At 35.5% G+C, this 18340-nt stretch overlaps 3 protein-coding genes across 17 annotated transcripts; 1 reads left to right on the forward strand and 2 right to left on the reverse strand.

Moving 5' to 3' along the window:
- Positions 1–229: 229 nt before the first annotated feature.
- LOC107264347 (short-chain dehydrogenase/reductase family 16C member 6) lies at positions 230–5601 on the reverse strand. Of its 6 annotated transcripts, XM_015732514.2 has the most exons (9): positions 3812–4071; positions 3623–3744; positions 1997–2141; positions 1361–1498; positions 1105–1299; positions 914–1043; positions 738–855; positions 546–671; positions 232–484 (listed from the first exon to the last, which is right to left on the reverse strand). In XM_015732514.2, exons 2-9 carry the CDS (start codon positions 3649–3651, stop codon positions 397–399), a joined length of 969 nt encoding a protein of 322 aa, XP_015588000.1. In that variant the 5' UTR covers positions 3652–3744; positions 3812–4071; the 3' UTR covers positions 232–396. The 6 variants fall into 6 exon arrangements, with proteins under 6 accessions (XP_015588002.1, XP_015588000.1, XP_015588003.1 ...); XM_015732516.2 differs by lacking the exons at positions 3623–3744; positions 3812–4071 and adding an exon at positions 2213–2342 and having other exon boundaries at positions 230–484; positions 1129–1299; XM_015732517.2 differs by lacking the exon at positions 3623–3744 and having other exon boundaries at positions 3812–3923.
- On the forward strand, positions 2715–9958 carry LOC107264344 (ATP-binding cassette sub-family A member 3). 2 transcript variants are annotated; one of them, XM_025081207.1, is made up of 29 exons: positions 2715–2848; positions 2904–3101; positions 3169–3269; positions 3327–3491; positions 3563–3779; positions 3854–4027; positions 4137–4369; positions 4446–4535; positions 4605–4764; positions 4825–4979; positions 5236–5391; positions 5453–5524; positions 5593–5731; positions 5800–6046; positions 6148–6248; positions 6334–6446; positions 6520–6596; positions 6748–6949; positions 7009–7200; positions 7268–7550; positions 7622–7747; positions 7817–8029; positions 8113–8376; positions 8441–8544; positions 8620–8763; positions 8847–8994; positions 9071–9281; positions 9356–9572; positions 9641–9958. In XM_025081207.1, exons 2-29 carry the CDS (start codon positions 3065–3067, stop codon positions 9893–9895), a joined length of 4596 nt encoding a protein of 1531 aa, XP_024936975.1. In that variant the 5' UTR covers positions 2715–2848; positions 2904–3064; the 3' UTR covers positions 9896–9958. The 2 variants fall into 2 exon arrangements, with proteins under 2 accessions (XP_024936975.1, XP_024936974.1); XM_025081206.1 differs by having other exon boundaries at positions 2841–3101.
- LOC107264346 lies at positions 9930–12690 on the reverse strand. 9 transcript variants are annotated; one of them, XM_015732508.2, is made up of 6 exons: positions 12555–12688; positions 12375–12484; positions 12080–12197; positions 11501–11985; positions 11081–11422; positions 9930–11007 (listed from the first exon to the last, which is right to left on the reverse strand). In XM_015732508.2, the coding sequence occupies exons 3-6, from the start codon at positions 12147–12149 to the stop codon at positions 10075–10077; spliced, it is 1830 nt and encodes a 609-aa protein (XP_015587994.1). In that variant the 5' UTR covers positions 12150–12197; positions 12375–12484; positions 12555–12688; the 3' UTR covers positions 9930–10074. The 9 variants fall into 9 exon arrangements, with proteins under 9 accessions (XP_015587994.1, XP_024936976.1, XP_015587992.1 ...); XM_025081208.1 differs by having other exon boundaries at positions 12289–12484; XM_015732506.2 differs by having other exon boundaries at positions 12080–12185; positions 12258–12484.
- Between the last annotated feature and the right edge of the window lie 5650 nt (positions 12691–18340).

Consider the following 18340-nt stretch of genomic DNA (forward strand, 5'->3'; position numbering starts at 1 on the left):
TCTAATGAGCCAAATTTCAAAAAACCTCGAAAAGTTGACTCAAGACGGAGGACATTTTGAAGTATGAAAAGTACTGAGTAAATTTTTAGGATTTACATAAAAATATGTGATATTACAAAATTTTATATTTTCAAAATTGTTACTATCACCTTTTTCTATGATAGATACTATTATGATTGTTTTATTGAGACATCAATAGATGGTGGCTTAAAAATGGGTTTTTGCATATTCAATGACTATGGTAATCGGATCCCTATGGAAAATTTTTAATTTTTAATTACTTTTATTATGACATTATTGGGGCATTTGTCACTGACTATAATTATTCGTATATAATTACTCGAATATCTACATCGTTATAATTCATAAGCGATCGTTAAATTATATTAGAATTTTTTAAGAGCTCTCTTCTGATTGTTGTTCCTTGTTACTAATATCTGCCAAGTAATCCAAAATCAATCTCATTGCTGATTCGGGAAGGATCCTTAAAAAATATTCAGTACGAATTTTAATAAATAATTGAATTATCTTGAAATTCGTTATACCTGTTTATCGAATTTAACGAAAAGAGGCATCTAGGTATGGAATACTCCGTATAGTCTCTACGCACAGCCTTAATGACTTCCTGAGCTGCATAAGCTGGTGAGACTGCACGAAATATGTAAGGAAATCTAAAAAATAACAGTATATTAGTAACAAGTTTATATTCTCGGTATTTTCACATATGTAAATTTCACCTGTACTTTGGATCCCTGGCTAAACCTGTATTAACGTAAAACGGATAAATCGTAGTGAAACGTACGCCTAGTTTTCTTTGGAAAAGTCGAACTTCCTCGCGGAGAGCTTCCATGAAGCCTGTAAAAAAAATTTTTCTCAAAATTCTTTGATCATAGTTATCACTATTTTATCTCACCGCGAATAGCAAATTTCGAGGAACAGTAAGGGACTTTTTGTGGAATCCCATATATGCCACACATGCTACTCATGCAGACTATGTGGCCTTTGTCGTTCTGAAGCATAGCAGGTAAAAATGCTTCTATCGTCTGTAAAAATAAATTTGTAAAATTCAATTTGATTTTTTTTTCAAAATCGTATCCGATATACCCAAAAATTCGAAAAAACATTCACAGCGAATGTATCTTCTATCTCGTTATCTTCGTGGGATAATAATGATTTGTGCATCAATATGGCTGCATTGTTGACTAGAATAGTCACTTCGGGAATGCCCACTTTTCTCATCAACCTGACAGCTTCGCGAATTTCCATCCTTTTGGCAACGTCAACTACGTATCCGTATACCTTGAACGATGCACAAATAATAATAAGTTAAGGTACTGAAATATCAGCGATTGCCAATTACTTCACCCCCAGCTTCTAATATTTCATTCATTGTCGACCGATTGGCATCCCTGTCATTATCCCAACATACGACAATACAACCCATGCCAGCAAGTTGCACTGCCAATTCCTTGCCAATTCCGTGACCAGCCCCTGTTACCTGGAACAAAAGTTCAATTTTTTATTTAAAATAACGATAATCCAACGCGAGATATATTCTAATTGATTATTGATTACAACAAACAATTAAATAATATCGCATTGGAAGTACTGTTGGTATATTATGGTTCGTTGGGCATAAAATAAAATTATGCTTGATCAAGAAATCTTGTGAATTTCCTGTATCAGGACAACAACTGTAATTACGATACACAATGGTTATCAGTACAGTAGACTCCCGTTAAGTGAATGCACGTTAAGTGAACGTTTGACCTCCGATCACTCGTGCCTCTTTTGATTCGAGGCATCAGGATTTTCCCTGTTATCATCTACCGAGTATATTATTATATAAGCGCGGAAGGACTGTGTCTTTGGAAACAGGTAACGACGGTGAATAGTGATAAGGAAGCATTTAACTGGCTTATCTTACTTATCCCAACGCGTTCACTTAACGAGATTTTATTGTGTTTGAGTGAAATTTTATGTTTTTTTTTCTTACAAGAACTGTTTCACCACATAGATTCTTCATCGATACTGGTATCAGAAGTCTGTACGTGGCTATAATGATTTCCAGACTTATCCTTGTTGATAGTACAAATAACTCGTAAGACAGCCGAGAGACGTCAAAGAGTGGGTTAAGGATTCTGTAAAAATTAGAAAAATTAATGTTTCCAGATTTTAGGAATTTTTTAAATGATTTTGAATATCAAATTACTTAGAAACGAGATAACGTGGTTGGATTCTTGCGACTGATCTTAATGCAGCCATGCTTGTTTGACGTATTTTTTTTTTCTCAATTCTGTCACTCGACGATAGATCTGCAGAGTAACTGGAAATTGTCAATTTGACAGCTGAAGTCTGTTACGCGACAGTTTTTTATTTCTCACAATCATCAAATTGATTGGGAATTTTGAATATGTCAAAAGTCAAGCTAAAGAAATTTCGGAATCGCTCCCGGGTACTTTTTTGGAAAGCCATATTGATGAGAAGACACGCTGCTGTGATCATGATTTTTGAATTGCTCATACCGATAGTCTTCTCCATACAGATTCGATTGATCTTCGAACCACTGGCACTCAATTTACAGGCACGTCGTTAATATAGTCTTATTACTTACGACTAATTATTAATTACGACTAATTAATTGGAGAAAAAATAATAAAAATGTTACTCGACGTATGAAAATATTAATACAAAATTTTATTATTTCATCACCATCAGAATGTAGAAAGATTTTCCAGAGAAGACATTTTCAATCGTTTTCCAAAAGTGACGCAATGCTGGTACACTCCAAAGCATAAATTCGCGAATGATCTAATATCAAAAGTTTCCGATCTGCTAAATATAAAAAGTAAGCATAAAATTTTTTTTTTTAAATCTACAAAAAATGCCAATCAATATTTCAGTATCAGCAGCCACAAGCGAGAGAGAATTGATCCTGTCGCATCGTTCGAAAAATTACACAGGCAATGTATTTTGGGTGATTTTCAAGATTGATAACGAAACCACAGAAAAACCAAAATTACTTGATTACAAGATCCGCTCCTCAGAAATCGGTCGCAATCGCATGATAATGTTTAACGACGAGGAACCATCGGATGATGGTAAATAGTGTAAACGAACCTAGCCTTAACTGAATAGATCGCTTACACGATAGATCATTTATCACAGATCCATATATAATCAGCGGTTTCATGGCCTTGCAAATGGCGATCGAGAGTTCCTTCGTTGACATGTGGCGCGATCAAGAGAAGCCAATTGTTGCGAAGCAAGTAAGAATAAGTAAATAGATTTTTGAAATTCAATTCTCAATAATAGATCTTTGGCAGTTGATCCTGGGTCGTTTTCCCTTTTACAAAATAAATTTTTTAATAATGCCATCCGTCACCAGACCCAATGTCAGTGTAATCTATTACATGACGGTCGTAGCTTTTTTGCTCCTGCCAATTGCCACTTTGCAGAAAATCATTCATGACAAGAAAACAGGTTTTCGAGTGAGTTCTGACGTCATAATTCGTAAATTCGACCTTACAAAACGAAACAACAGTCACGATATGTTTATCAGGAGCTAATGCGCATGATGAATATATCTATCACGGTTTTATATATCGGATGGATCTATTACCTGATGATCGTAGCGATTCCAGTAACCATCGTCACAACGGCACTTCTGTATCCTGTTTATTCCAACAGCAATCCAGCAACTATTGCTATTTTCATACTGACGTATATCACAATGACCAGCTGCTTTATGTTCATGATAGGCACGTTTTTCAATCAAGGTATAATATATTTTTTTTCATCATGCACTTACCTGATCATCGTAACTGTCAATTAGCAATATTAATAATTTCAGCGATAAAGGCACTGATAACGAGTCTGCTCCTCTGGTTATTATTGGCACATCTGACTATCGTGCTGGATCAATTTTTGGCAAATTCGTCGATCTACGCCAAAATCTTATCCTTAGCGTTACCTCACAGCGGGCTACTTTACGGTATAATAACGTTTACGTCAAGCGGACAAATTGGCAAGTATTAGTCAGCAACGATATAATTAGTAACTCGCTTAGCAATTACGTTATACCAATATTTTATAAGAAAAAAAGAATTTACATTGACCGTGAACCGAGTATATAGGCGAGCTGTCGAGCAGAAAATTGGCTAGACTGCAAATGGAAGCGAAGACGAGAAAAAATTTCGAATACCATGACGTCTACAATATAATTAGTGCCAAGGATAAAATTTCAATTGGTATCATTTTGACATCCTGGGCAGTCCATATTATCATCTGGAGTCTCCTGACTGTTTACATGGATAATATAAACCCAGGAAGATTCGGCAGTGCCAAACCCTGTTATTACCCATGCAAAGTATTTTTCAAATTACGTAATCAGCTAGGTAGATTTATAATTGAAATTTGGACTCGATACGAATGAATTGTTTCAGAAAGGTAAAAAAGTTCTTCAGGATTTCGATACAACACTGAGAGGTACTACCAACTGGTCAGCCGTCGAGCAGACGTCATCGAAAATCATAGTGAGCTATAAGCTAAATAAAAATTATAAGATCGAGGGAAAAAAATCACAATGGAAAAATTGATAGTAGCCATCGATCAGAGTGAAGAAAGTGACGAAGAAATTTGGCCGGCTGAGCGAAAAAATTGTAGCTGTCAACGAGATGTCGATAGATTTTTATCACGGCGAATTCAACGTTCTACTGGGACACAATGGAGCTGGAAAGAGCAGTCTTTTGAAGATGATAATAGGTGAATGAAAATTGTGATTTTTGGTTTTTTTATAGGTAACAATTTTTTTTCAAAAATTAGGCACGTACAAACCAAATCGTGGACAGGTTTACATAGAAGGCAGAGATTACAACTTGGACGAGGAATCAGATGGACACTTAATTGGTTACTGTCCTCAAGAGAATATCTTGGTTAATTATCTGACAATTGTGCAACACCTCTACATGTTCGGAATGGTAACTACAGTGCTGTTCGTTTTACGTAAAAAGAATTTGAGGGAAAAGAAATGAGTGCAAAAGCAGTAGATCATGACTGCAAGAGAAACAAGACGGGAGCCTAGTTGAGTTTATTATCGAAAGTAGAAAGTAGTTTAGGAGTCTTGGTTCGCCATCTTTTGCATTCTCCAGAAACTCTTGATTTTGCAAGTGACAGGCGGGTACCTCGATTTATTACGTAACATATGCACTTTGACTTTCATTCTGGTTTTTGTAGATGAAAGGCATGTCGTACAAGAATGCCAATGTAGCAGCACTAGATCTTTTGGACCAGCTTGGTTTGACAGCTGTCAAAGATTCTAAGACCAAGAACTTCTCGTTTGGTATACAGAGACGCGTGTGTCTGGCAATGGCTTTGATTGGTGGAGCAAAGGTGGAAATTAAAAAAATTTGTTGTTAAATAATTACTAACCTTAATTCAAATCTTCATACAGATACTGATTCTGGATGAACCTACCTATGGAATTGATCCAGAGTACAGAAGACAAGTCTGGGACATACTGTCGGTTAGGTTAAATGAATAATGGTGAAAATAGAAACTAATATTTTTATCTACTTTAATTTGTACACGCAGTCGATAAAGAAGAATAAGACTATCATTATGGCTACGAATTCCATGGAGGCTGCAGATATTCTGGCGGATAGAATTGCCATAATAGCTAACGGCAGGATTGAGTGTTACGGGACGAAAATGTACCTTAATCGACGCTATGGTTCGTGTCTCGGCTAAAGTTTTGATTATTTATCACTTGCGTTATTAACCTGTTATGTTTTTGTCAAGGGATTGGATTCGTGCTTAGTATAGTAATTCAGGAAGATTGCGACTTGGATAACCTGCACATAGAAATACAGCAATATTCGTCTCAACCGGTAAAACTCAGGAGCACTATGGGTCTGGTTGTGAGATTTGATCTAGCGCGTGGAACGAGAATGACGAAATTGTTACAATTCCTCGAGCACAACAAGGAGGAATTGCAAATTAATTCCCTGGCCGTTAATGCAGCCAGCATCGAAGGTCAATTTCTGAGGTTTGAAAATTTATTGGTTAATCGGATACCAAATGAACTCGGTCGGTAAGATTTTTGCTTGTGAAATAAGGTGCCACTATTTTGCCTCTTTTTCTGCATAGAATTGGTCTGGCGAGTCAGTACAGAGAACGTCGCGTGTACTTGCCGTTTGACAAATACGAAGGAATTACGCAAAAGAGAAGAAGAGATCTGTTACACTCGGGTAATTTATTCAGGTATTCTTGACACGATTATATAGGGTCATTTTGAACATTATAAACTTGTTTGTTTTTTCTTGGATTTTTTAGAGAAAACTTGGGAGCGTCTTAACGGTCGAATTTTATGGCGTCAACAGGTCTTGACTATGTTTTACAAAAAATTCTTACATCTTCTTTCTTCGTGGAAGCTTTACGTGTTCTCCGTGAGACTATTCTTTATATTGACTCCTATTCACTGTTTTATTGTATCTATGTTATTTTTATTTTTTTTTTTAGATATTCTTGTCCTTTATAGCCTGTGCTCTAACTATGATGATCAGCGAATTGGGTACTTTATTCATATTCCGAACAGCGTATGTCTAGTAATATTATTCAATTACCCATTCAGTAGTAAAGACTTTTTTATCATAAGAAATGTGCGCCTGTGGGTCTGTCAGACCCTGCGCCACGACTGGATGGAAAAAATCAAAATTTTTATTCGCTCAAGTATATGATATATTACAGAGAGATGCACATGAATGTCACAAAATACACGGCGAACAATTATCGAATGTTGTATTATGCAGCCAATACTGGTAATACCAAAACATTTCTACATTCGTTATATACAACTGGCCAGACGTACAATAAATTGGGAAATTTTCACATCTCAAAAAATATCACCTCCTCAGACTTAATGATACATCCGAATCTGCATTCGATAGAGGTAACAAAAAAAAATAAAAAATATATATAACAATCAAAGATAACAAATAATTAATTCAGTTCAGAGATCGATATTTCATAGCTGTTGATATTATGAAAAAAGCACGTGTAGACTTAATGTACTCGTCGACGGCAGTGCACAGTGGACCCATAGCAATAAACCTATTGCACAATGCATTGCTGCATTATTATACAGGTTCGTCCAATGTAAAAATCAAATTGAACAGCCAACCAATAGTGGATCCAAGATTGGTAACTAAAAAAAAATTTAATTAAAAATATTATAGTACACAATTGTAAAATTTCTTATTGTCAATAGTGGCAGCATCGTTTGGTCCATCCGCGCAGTATACGAAATTGGGAAAACGTAGCTATAGCAGTGTCTTTGCTGTTAATTATACCGACTATAGACATGGTGACCAAAGAAGTCAAATCTGTATCGAAAGTTCTCCAACTGAATACAGTTGGAATGACAACGCTGCTCTACTGGATGCCTATTTATATTGTAGATATTGTACTGTATGCCATTTCACTTCTTGTTACGTCACTCATGGGCCTTTTGACGTACAGCAGTGCTATTCGTATTACTGGAATCGAATTTGGTATGAAAATAGAATGAAAGAGAAACTTGCGAAATTAAATGTTGATAATTTACCATCTTCTTTTTAATCAGTTCAAGGTTTCATGATCTTCTTGTGTTATGGCGTTGCCGCCATTCCAATTGGATATTTGATACAAGTATTTTCTCGTCGTACCAATACCGTTTATATGATTCTGATTTTGATGAACCTTGTGATTGGTAATAACGAAATTAATATATAATTAACGATTTTGATTCTTAATTAAAATTAATTGTATATCCTTACAGTGTTGTTGATAAATGCATCTGTTACTCTTCCATTACTGGTGCACTTGCTTGGTAGTACTGGCAAACTTATTCTTGAAATAATTCTACATGCTTTTCCGCCGTATGTATTATCTTGTATTATCAGTAATTATATTACACTGAGCTTGTATAATAAGCAGTGCAAAATTCACAACGCGTGCGGAACCGATTTGGGTCTTGAGGATCCATGCTGCCGTAAGTACTGGTTGGTCTGTAAATAGTCTTGTAAAAGTTAATCTTGTAAAAGATAAAATAAAAAAGTTATGAGTGCATTTTAGAGAACTGTAAAAATCAGAGTTGTTACCAACCACTGAGCGTTATATTCACTAAACAATCTGGAGTGAATTACTTTCACTCGATTGCCGAGGATATCTTGATATTGATCTCGCAAGCTTTTCTGTTTAACTTATTGCGCGAAATTTTCGAGGACAAGAATAGAATGAAATGGTACAAAATGTTTTCGAATGACGCGCAAGTAATTGATCAACGGGTGCAGCCGGAAATTCTTATAGAGAAGGAGAAAGTTGATAAACTTATGAAAGGTAGAAATGTCTCTTTTTAATTTGAAGTTTAGACGACTAAATAAATAAATATGTATATTTGTAGTATATGAAATGGAAAATTGTCTACCAGGCAACATTGCATTAGTAGTTCAAAATCTGTCAAAAAAATATGAAAACGTTACCGTTGTTCGCGGCATTAATTTTACTGTAAGAAAATACATTATCTTTATTTGTATGATACGGTAGACATTTTTTTTCTTATAATTTGGTGTGGTTCAATAGATCAAAAAACAGGAATGTTTTGGATTACTTGGGGCAAATAGTTCTGGCAAGTCGACCATCTTCAAAATGCTGACTGGTCAATCAAGAATAAATACTGGAAGAGCAGTGATACGCGATTGGGAATTAACGCGAGATCACGATAAAGTGAATTAATACATTCGTCTTGAACGTATATTTAGTAATTTATAAATAAATAATATTATTATTGTATTTTTTAATTTTTGTAGTTTATAGGCATGACCGGTTACTGTCCTCAAATCGGTGGCTTAAACCTATTCCTAACGGGTCGTCAAAACTTGGAAATGTTTGCAGCACTTCGTGGTATACCGTTTCGAAATATTGCAGAGGAAGTAAACAAGTGGTTGGACATTTTTGGTACGTAGGAAATTGTAAATCATATTCGACTGTGCTGTTAAACTATGAAACTCTTCAATGACATTGCACATTTCAGATCTTTTGGATTTTGAAAATATGAAAATAGAATCTTGTCCTTGGGGGGTTCGAAGGAAAATATGTATTCTTCAATGTTTAATAGGCGACTTGCCAATAATACTGTTGGACGAACCTTCTTCGGGCATAGACATCATGACTAGGCACGCATTGTGCGACACTTTGCATCAGATGCGCGAAATGGGAAGATCACTTTTAGTCACCACTCACAAGTATATATTTGATGCACAAAATTTCCCAATAATAGGTTATGGTAGCAACTTTTAAAATATATGTCGCAATATAGTATGGAAGAGGCTGAGGCTTTGTGTCTGCGCGTTGGTATTTTGGTTGATGGTCAGTTTATTGCTTTGGATTCGTGTGAAAGTCTCAAGCAGAAACATGGAAGCAACTTTACTTTGCGAATCAGATTGCACACGGAATTCAAACAAGAAACGCTTGACGCTGTCATGAAAACTATTGAGGAAGCATTTCCAAAAATCGTATTCAAAGATAGACATCTGGTTAGTTTAATAATGTAAGATGTGATTATAAATATTATTTATTGCTGATTTATATGAATTTTTTGTAGGCAATTTTGAAGTATGAATTGCCCAGTGATATTCCGTATAGTAACGTTTTTGAGAAAATTGAGAAAATAAGAATACGTCATGCTACAGTAATGGATTTTTCTTTGAATCAGCCGATGATGGAACAAGTATTTTTGGCATTGATGAAGGAACGTAATGAGAAAATGATTGATGATGAGAGAAAAAATGTATTATCACGTTTGTGGAAAATTTTGTTATCTAGAATGGCATTCTTTCGGACAATTTATACTTTATAAGGTTTGCATAATATTGGTTAAAAAACAGCTATAATTACAAATTATAAAAACATTTTTATTGTAGCTATCAATATCATTTAACCTTGATTTTATTCAGAAATATCGCAATTTTCATTGTAAAAGATCATGTAAAATGTATCAACACCCTTCGTATACAGTTTATGAGCATATATTATTTTTTATTTTTCAATATTTTTTCTTTCTTTTTTAACCGGAAGTGTCGATTTCGCTTTTTGTTTTTTTGTAACGGCAGTCCTGTCTTTTCCCGTTATTAATTGTAATTCGTTTAACAATTCTTTATCATACATGTCCGTTTCATGACTTGTTTCGGAATTGGTGTCACTGGAATCATTGGAGTCCTTCATGGTTCTTGAATTTTTAGTAACTTGATCAGCTGTAATATTTTGTTCATTTCTTGATTCGGATTCATTCGATACCGGAAATATATCGGATACTTTGTTGATGACGCTTAGTTCCTGTCCGGCAGGTACAATTAACTTATTTTTTTTAAATTTCTTTTTCCTAATAGGTGTGCTAGTAAGTATAGCAGCATCTTGCTTTATATTATTTGTGATGGATTTCGATTCGATCTCTTTTCCTTTCCCTGAAATTTCGTCGGCCCATTTTATCGATTTTCTCATAGCAGTCATATTTTTAATCTTATCATTATTATTATCACTTTTCTCTAGCAAACTACCAAAATTAAGGGTCCTCTGTTTGGGATCAGCACCTTTGGACTTCTTTTTTAAAATGTTTGAATTGCTTTCGACTCCTTTTGGAATTGTCTTAGTTTTACGATTCTCTTCTTGAATCGAGAACAATTCTTTGCTATCATTCTCTGATTCCATCAAATCCTGTCGATGGATCCTTTTTATTGTGCCATTTTTTTTTGATTTTACCGTTCTTATGTTTTTAGTGTTGCTTTTATTATCTCTTGCAGAGTTTTTTTGTGATATATTCTCTGTATCGCTATTAGATTCTTCCTGCTGGGATTCTTGACTAGAATGTAGATTTGATGTATTCGTTTCATTGACTCTTTGACGTTTCTTTCTGGATTTTTTAGATTGGTTTTGACGTTTTCTTTTGGGTGTTACAAAATTTGAATCATTATCCTGTATAACAAAAATTAAATTACACAATAGGAATAAAGTTCAGTATAATGGTGAAACTACAATGATTCCTTACACTTATTTCAATGAAATCATTCTCAACTGATTCTATTGTCCATAGAAAAACTGTATGTGTCGTGTTCAGAGCTGTCTCAAAAGCTACTTTTAATTGAAACTGTTTAAAATATTTAAAAAACTTTTTAAATTTTGTAACTTTCTCATCCGATAATTGTGCATCTGTTAATGAATCAATTTTTACTATGCGTGGCCGAACATCATCCGATTCATAATAGAAGTATAATATAATATCATAATTTCTTCCTGATTCGATTTCCAAGACTCCTATTAGCTTCAAAATAATTTGAGTATATCCCAAATCAGTACTCAATTCACAATTTTTTAAACCACTGAGAAAAGCCTAAAATTTCAAGTAATAAAAGATCAATACCAAGTTTCCAAATAATTAAAATGTCTTACGAGATGATGGAACGAGTACCTCAAAATCCTGGTATTGTTTCATCCTGAAGTAATGATAATGAAGCTTTCGCTTGCAGTTCCTTAGAAACAATGGAATATTGCTCATATCTTCAATGGGAGTTTCCTGTAAAATTTCATTCATATCTATTGAGAATGGCATGATCGATTTTCCCAATTTTCCTACACCATTCTCGTTTATTATATGTACAGTGTTCACATCATTCTTTGTGGAAATAGATGTGGTTATAAATTTGAATGTGTAACTTTCACTGAACCTTGTACAATACAATCCCATATAACGGTATAAATCATTTTGTAAATCAATTTCTCCATTAAACATGTTCTGAATGATTGGACTACCAATACTGAATGAATCATCAAGATCATTGAGTTTCTGAATTTCTTTAAACTGAGATATCTTCATATTACACTGCATTTGATACATGAGGTCCTTCAATTCGTTAATCTCATCCTTAAGTTTCTTCTTTCTAGCCTCAAGGGTTTCTAAACAGCAAAAATACGTTTCATATAACACAACGGTAGCTTTAACGGGCTAAAAAAAGAAATTCATTACTTAATGATAATTTTCATCAATTACCATTATCATTTTCGATTACTTTGTTTTCATCGCCATCACCCGGCTTTGTTTCACTGACTTCTGAGGTCATTATTTTCCCTTAAATATCTAACCCGCGACTGGACACCTACAACGTTATCTGTAATAATTTCATGCCAAATGTATAAAAGTACGCACACATTTATTTATTGTTACTAACAATAAGGAACAATTGATTACACCAACAATACATTTTACAATAAACTTATTGTCCTTCCTTCCTTTCCTTATGGCTGACTCCTCCAATGAGGAGATGTGCCAGTAAACTTATTCTCACCGTTGTTCAGAGGAAGAATGAAATAGAAAGAATGAATACCGAATATTATTTAACGAAAAGAGTCGCATGACAACTGTCAAATCTCACGTCCTTATTAGTGTCACTTATTCCTGTGCATTAAAGTATATCGTAAATTAAAACTCGGAAATTAAAAAACATACCGTTATTCAGATTACTAACATCTAACAAACTAGCAACGTGTTCTCGTTGCATCACATGGGACACCCACAGGAAACAAATTTCAAAATTCCACTGGTGTTAAAAAGAACTAAGTAATGCACACAAGCAACATCGTTAACTGAAGATAAATAGAGTCGGCATGTTACCCGGTTTCGTGTCACGATATCCTGGGATCCTGTTTTCGAAATCATGTGACCATCGTTGTCGTTCTTAGGTCGAGCAATATCGAATTGATTCTCCGGAGGGCGCTGTGTGCACATTCTGAAACGGCGGGTATTAGGTCCATCGCTCTCGGATTGCTATTTTCCAAAAAATTATTCTTTACAATCGAATTTATACGACTAAAATGTGATACGATGATATTCGCGTACGGGATTCGCAATGTCATCAGGATGATCTACATGACATACAACGATTGTCCCATGCAACGATGTCGAGTGAATTTAAGAACAGGATTCCAGGCTCACCCGACACCAAATTCTGTAAGATTCCTCGTTCATTTATCTTTTATAGTGGATTAAAATAAGCGAGACCGGTACTTGATTATGAAGAAAATCACTCCTGTATATATTTTTGGTAACTCAAAATCCTACTTTATCGATACAAGATAAACGTCTATAAAGCACATTTAATTATATTAATTATGCACCTATCACAGCGATCACACGTCATAGTCGTCGCCATAATATAAAGTAACATATTACACTAATCCCGCGGTGACAATTTGATTAAAACCATTTAATATACTTTCGTTGCATTTATTGTTCATTCAATTTTATTACGATCCATAAAACTTGCTTGATTTGACGTATGATAAGAGCTAATTTCTAAAGTGTTCCAGTATAACTCAAGTAACGAAAAAGATGAGAAAAAAAGGTAGTTCCACATATTCTATACGTGCCCAAGTCAGTCGTGTGTCATAAATAAATACATTTTTATGGATGAAGGTACAAACTTCCATTTTGAGATTTGGTGCAGTATAACGTGACTTACCTACAAAATGATTGCTACATGATAGCGTGATGAAATGAAAAAATCGTATATTTTCGCAAGACATTTTGCCGTGCTGGCAACACCTGCTGCATTGATACTCATTTATGTCTTGCCAACCATTTCGGCCACTATTTCGAGTTTATGATTGATCACGTTGGCTAAACTGTGTAGCGTATAAAATCAGCGTGTCGTTGTGAGGATAAAAGTCTCTTGGAAATATGATGCATCAATTTTTCTGTATAACAGGGTAAAAGGTTCTTTCGCCAAATTCGAAATGGAGTTTCAGAACGTGAAAAGTAAGTACCAAGACAACTTTCAGTTAAATGGTAAGTTGTTTACGCAATGCACACAGTAGTAATCTAATTGAAATATGACTCTCGATTAAATATTTCTCTCCGTAAGCAAAGTTTGTCTTTTAATAATGAAATTTCATTTGTACAGGCTCCATTAAAAATTTTTTCGTTGTTTTACGAAAGAGGTCTTTGGAAATTCTTCATGGTTCGGATAAAAAAAATTCGTAGCCATTAAGAGGAGGCAGAAGTGGCTGTAGCCGGTCGTCCATGTCAAAAGGTGATTGATGAAAAAGCGATTTGGGCTCACAATATCTCAGGACTGTAAGGTGGATGGATAGCAGCATCGGAAACGCCCGAAGAGTTTTACGCAATCTGCGGCGAGCAATGTTCACGAAACTTGAAACAGCCTAAAAACCAATAGGGAGAATGGAGAGTGGACATTGTTGTCCCTTTTAAAAAAGGGCCAGGCGACTCAATAGAAAAGTTTGTCGTGTCGAGAAATTTTTTTAAAACCGTTTCATACGTTAATGTGAAAAATGGAATCTTTAGTAACTCCTTAAAAAATCTTTAATCAATCGTAAAAAATATGTTACAATTAAATTTAACTTCATTTGTCGACCCATTATGTATTTAACAATATGGCTTATTACTTTACATTGCATGACTAATTATTTACTGTATACATTTATAGTACCATAAAAATTATCTGTTTCCAGTAAAAACGTGCCAACGAATCTTTATGTTAATCAACGCGTGTGGATTGAATAGAATGTATGTTCAAATAAATAGAATGCGGTTTTGCTACACTTCATTAGGCAGATACCATTGAAAATTTATTTTATTTGAATTTCACACGTCAATGCTGTAGTCATTAAACAATTGGCGGTTATTGTCAAAATTAATATAAGCGTAAAGTGACTGTATATGACAATCAGTCGTACCTGTTATTAAAAATAGAAGACTATTTAATCAAACTCTTTATTCGTCCTTGACATAAATTAACAAATTAAACCGTACGTGAGGCTAGTGATTTTTTTTAGAATATTTAAAATTAGTCATATATACCAAAAAGGACTTTAAAATAATTCCCTACTAATATTTTATCCGATAAATGCATTATTCCTGTATAACGAAGATAGAGTGCACCACGTAAAGCTGTCAGAAATCATAAAGCGGACGTATTCATAACACAGACGACGCTTGCACGTCAGGTCGACGAAGAAAGAAAGAAAAGCAAGTATCCTCGATAAAGTATAATAAACACGGATTTCGTTCCCAAAGAGATAATTTTATGAATAAATTTGTATGCTACTAGCACTGGAATAAGATAAGCCTTCTTGTAGTTTTTATTGTCCGCTGCGCCTCAGTATGCGCCAAACGCGCACGCAAGGCACGCGTATTTCACTTGGAAGGAACTAACGAGACATTAAGTGGGAGGAAAACTTTCGCCAGAGCGCGCACGTACGCTACTGTTTTTATGCCTCGAAGGGGAAGACACGCGATCAATTTACCTATTTATTAACTTCACTCGCGTAACGGGGGTAAGTATGCAGATGATTGGCTCCTGTAAGGGCGGCATTAATTATTTTCTATTTTTGTCAGGCTTTCCCATAACAACGGTAAATCAGCATCGCTGTGAATAACGATTGACACATTCCGACACGTGACGGCCTAACCTTCGATTACCCGATTACCTGATTTACTAAAGATTGATACTGAAGCTACGAGCCAGGATATACGATTAAAATATATACCACTGTGAATATCATTGAGAAGTTCCTACACAACTTTTCTTAAGAGTTGAGGTAAAAATAGAAGAAAAAGAAAAACGTGTTGAGGGAAGATTTGAAAAAAAAAGCTTATAGAAGGAGACGAGGGATGATGTAAAAGAAGGATTTGGTTTGATGTGTTATGGTGCTCATACGGAACCGGGACTTGATTAAAGACCTTTTATTCGCACGAACTTTCTATGGCGGCGCCCGCACCCCGACGCCCGGCGTCGTTGCGATGCGTATTTTCCTACGCATCCGTTTCCGCGGGATCGGCCCTTTTATAAATGTCGGTTAAAGGGGTATTGAGTGGATGTAAAGGGGAGCGAGGGTGCTAAAACGACAAGAGGGATGAAAAGGGGCTGCAGGATATCAAGGAACATGTGGATAAGGATGGGGGCTGTTTGTAAGAATAGTTCGAAGCCATTGTGGCCTGTCCATTCAGTGCGGAGGGAAAAACGCGTGGGCAGGGCCACGTGCGTCAAATCCGCGCTGGTATACACGATATAATTTTTTTTAGCTATAAGCTTTTCTTGCAGACCCCAAAAGCTTTTCTGATATTCCAAATGTCGAGCTCATGCAAAAAAATTTTTTTCCCTTTTTGAGTAAAGCGTTATTACAAAAACCACCCTTACTTCGTATATTATTATCAGACTTACCCTCGCTGTGTAACTAGACTTTTGCTTATAATGACTTACCCCCCCTTCTCTCCCTTCGCCAGCTAATCAACCCCCAATGCAAACGAAAAATGTTTGACTTTTACCTTGTTCCACTTTAATTAACCCTTGATTGACAAATATTGAGGGCGGGGGATGAAAAAAATTTGTTTGTTTACAGCATCAAAAATACCTAATGGGTAATTTATCTGTATTGCAAAATTCGGATATGGGTTATGAAGTTTCTCTTTTTCTGTTCTTCGGATCATATACGACTGTCCTCTTTTTTTTTTCTGTTGGAAATACAAAAATTGGGTAATATCCATTGGACCCTTTCGAATGAAAATTTTCTTTTGTACAGCCTTTACTTATTCGCCCTTTGCAGATAAATAGGAAATCCTTTGTCGCTGTACATGTGGGTTAAAGGCTTTCAAGTTGATTCGCAACGAATTCATCCCTCGGGAGCTGGTGGCGCTATCGGAAATCCCACGCAGTACAGTAACACTTCATGCGTGAATATTTTCCAGGAACTTTGAAGAGTAAATCATTGCGATCGAATTATTGGCGTTTTGGCGTAATCCATTATTTACAGAAAGAAAATTTATAGTCATCTTCCTACCAACCACTGGAATTAAAATTGAAGCGATGAAAAAAAAAAAATGGGAAAAAATAATAATTGTCATAAAGAAAAACATAGTCAACTCCGTAATTCGTATTAAAATTCGAAACTCGTAAGGAGGACGAACGACGTAAGAAAACTATGAAATTGCATAACGAACGTTATGGCAAGTTCGTAAGAGGTCATTAACGCAAGAATGACCATTTCAACTCGCGTTAGGTATAACGAACTTTTCGAACGAAACCCATAAGGATTATACAGAGTGAGTAATGTGGATTCCCATTTCGAGACTGTCATATAAATTCTACATATTCCCAACAGAGACCGACTTTTTTTTCTATTCGAGCTATAGTCGTTTTGTCAAAATATATTTCATTACAGGGAGTACATCGAACCTATCGACGTACTTCAGATCGTGCCAAGTGTCTTCGTGAACGATTAGGCTAACCCAGGAGCTGTCAGAGCGAACTGCACAGGTTCCAAATGCGTAAAGGCGTTTAGTGAAGGAGCGAGTGAGACGGAGCTATGACACTGACACTAAGAGAGAAGAGGACAGACGATGAGTTTCCTAGAGGTTCCGTACGTCAGCTGATCTGACGTTGGGGTTTGTCGCGAGGATCTCCAATAATGGAGGTACCGTGTTCATATTATGCCCATCCAGTGGCGAATTCGCTGAAGTTAGTTGGGAATATTAGTGCGCGGTTAGAACCCACGGAGATTCGTAATCCTTGAGGAAGCTAACCCTAACGAAGTTGATAATTAATATTCGGTTGATAATGGTGCATGGATGCTTTGACTTCATAATTTAAAGGGGGTACCGAGATAACGTTGTTCAATAAATAAATCGTATATTATCCACGCCAGGAGATTGATTGATCTGTTTGTTTATTTATTGCGATTATTTTACGTTCGACGCGCCTGCTCTCGTTTAACTTTGAAATATTAAAGAGGAATATTTCGAAAACCAAATACTTTGTGGAAGCTGTTCGATATTCGTGGAAAAGACGCGTATTTGATATTCTTAAAGGTTGTTTTCTCGGATCGAGTTTTTCTTATGCTGTCCTATACGTTGAGGTTTCTTGATACGTTTTCGATACAAATTTATTACGCATTTTCTTGCTTTACTTTATGGTGGGTATACAGGGTGAATCACGAATCGTGATCAGTATAGATTACTTTGTTATTAGCAGTCCGATCGAAAATGTTTTTATCAGCTTTTGCATGGTTTCAAGAGAGCTTTAACGTGATGGTGAAAAATTACTGGTCAACTCTTTTTTTAATGTTTTTTCAAGGTCACCTTGAATTTTTTGTAACTGAACATATAATTTTTTTACGCCTGCCTGTTAGAGGATTTCAAGACGAATTCGGCACATGTAAGAACATGGCATTTTCTTCATCTGGTTCGAAAGAAAATTAAAAAACTTTGTATCACAAGGAGAATCACAGCTACGCCGTT

Source organism: Cephus cinctus, unplaced genomic scaffold (assembly GCF_000341935.2).
Source record: "Cephus cinctus unplaced genomic scaffold, Ccin1 Ccin1_scaffold0168, whole genome shotgun sequence".
NCBI lineage: Eukaryota > Metazoa > Arthropoda > Insecta > Hymenoptera > Cephidae > Cephus > Cephus cinctus.

Coding starts and splice junctions, on each gene's coding strand:
- LOC107264347 (XM_015732512.2), bottom strand. CDS start 2,265: ATGGCTGCATTAAGATCAGTCGCAAGAATCCAACCACGTTATCTCGTT. Junction 2,142..2,212: donor CCACGTTATCTCGTTTCTAA/GTAATTTGATAT, acceptor TAATTTTTACAG/AATCCTTAACCCACTCTTTG. Junction 1,499..1,996: donor TATGTGGTGAAACAGTTCTT/GTAAGAAAAAAA, acceptor CTTTTGTTCCAG/GTAACAGGGGCTGGTCACGG.
- LOC107264344 (XM_025081206.1), top strand. CDS start 2,885: ATGCCAATCAATATTTCAGTATCAGCAGCCACAAGCGAGAGAGAATTG. Junction 5,392..5,452: donor CTTTGATTGGTGGAGCAAAG/GTGGAAATTAAA, acceptor ATCTTCATACAG/ATACTGATTCTGGATGAACC. Junction 7,748..7,816: donor TTTGATGAACCTTGTGATTG/GTAATAACGAAA, acceptor ATATCCTTACAG/TGTTGTTGATAAATGCATCT.
- LOC107264346 (XM_015732505.2), bottom strand. CDS start 12,149: ATGACCTCAGAAGTCAGTGAAACAAAGCCGGGTGATGGCGATGAAAAC. Junction 11,423..11,500: donor AACAATACCAGGATTTTGAG/GTACTCGTTCCA, acceptor TTGAAATTTTAG/GCTTTTCTCAGTGGTTTAAA. Junction 11,008..11,080: donor ATGATTTCATTGAAATAAGT/GTAAGGAATCAT, acceptor TTTGTTATACAG/GATAATGATTCAAATTTTGT.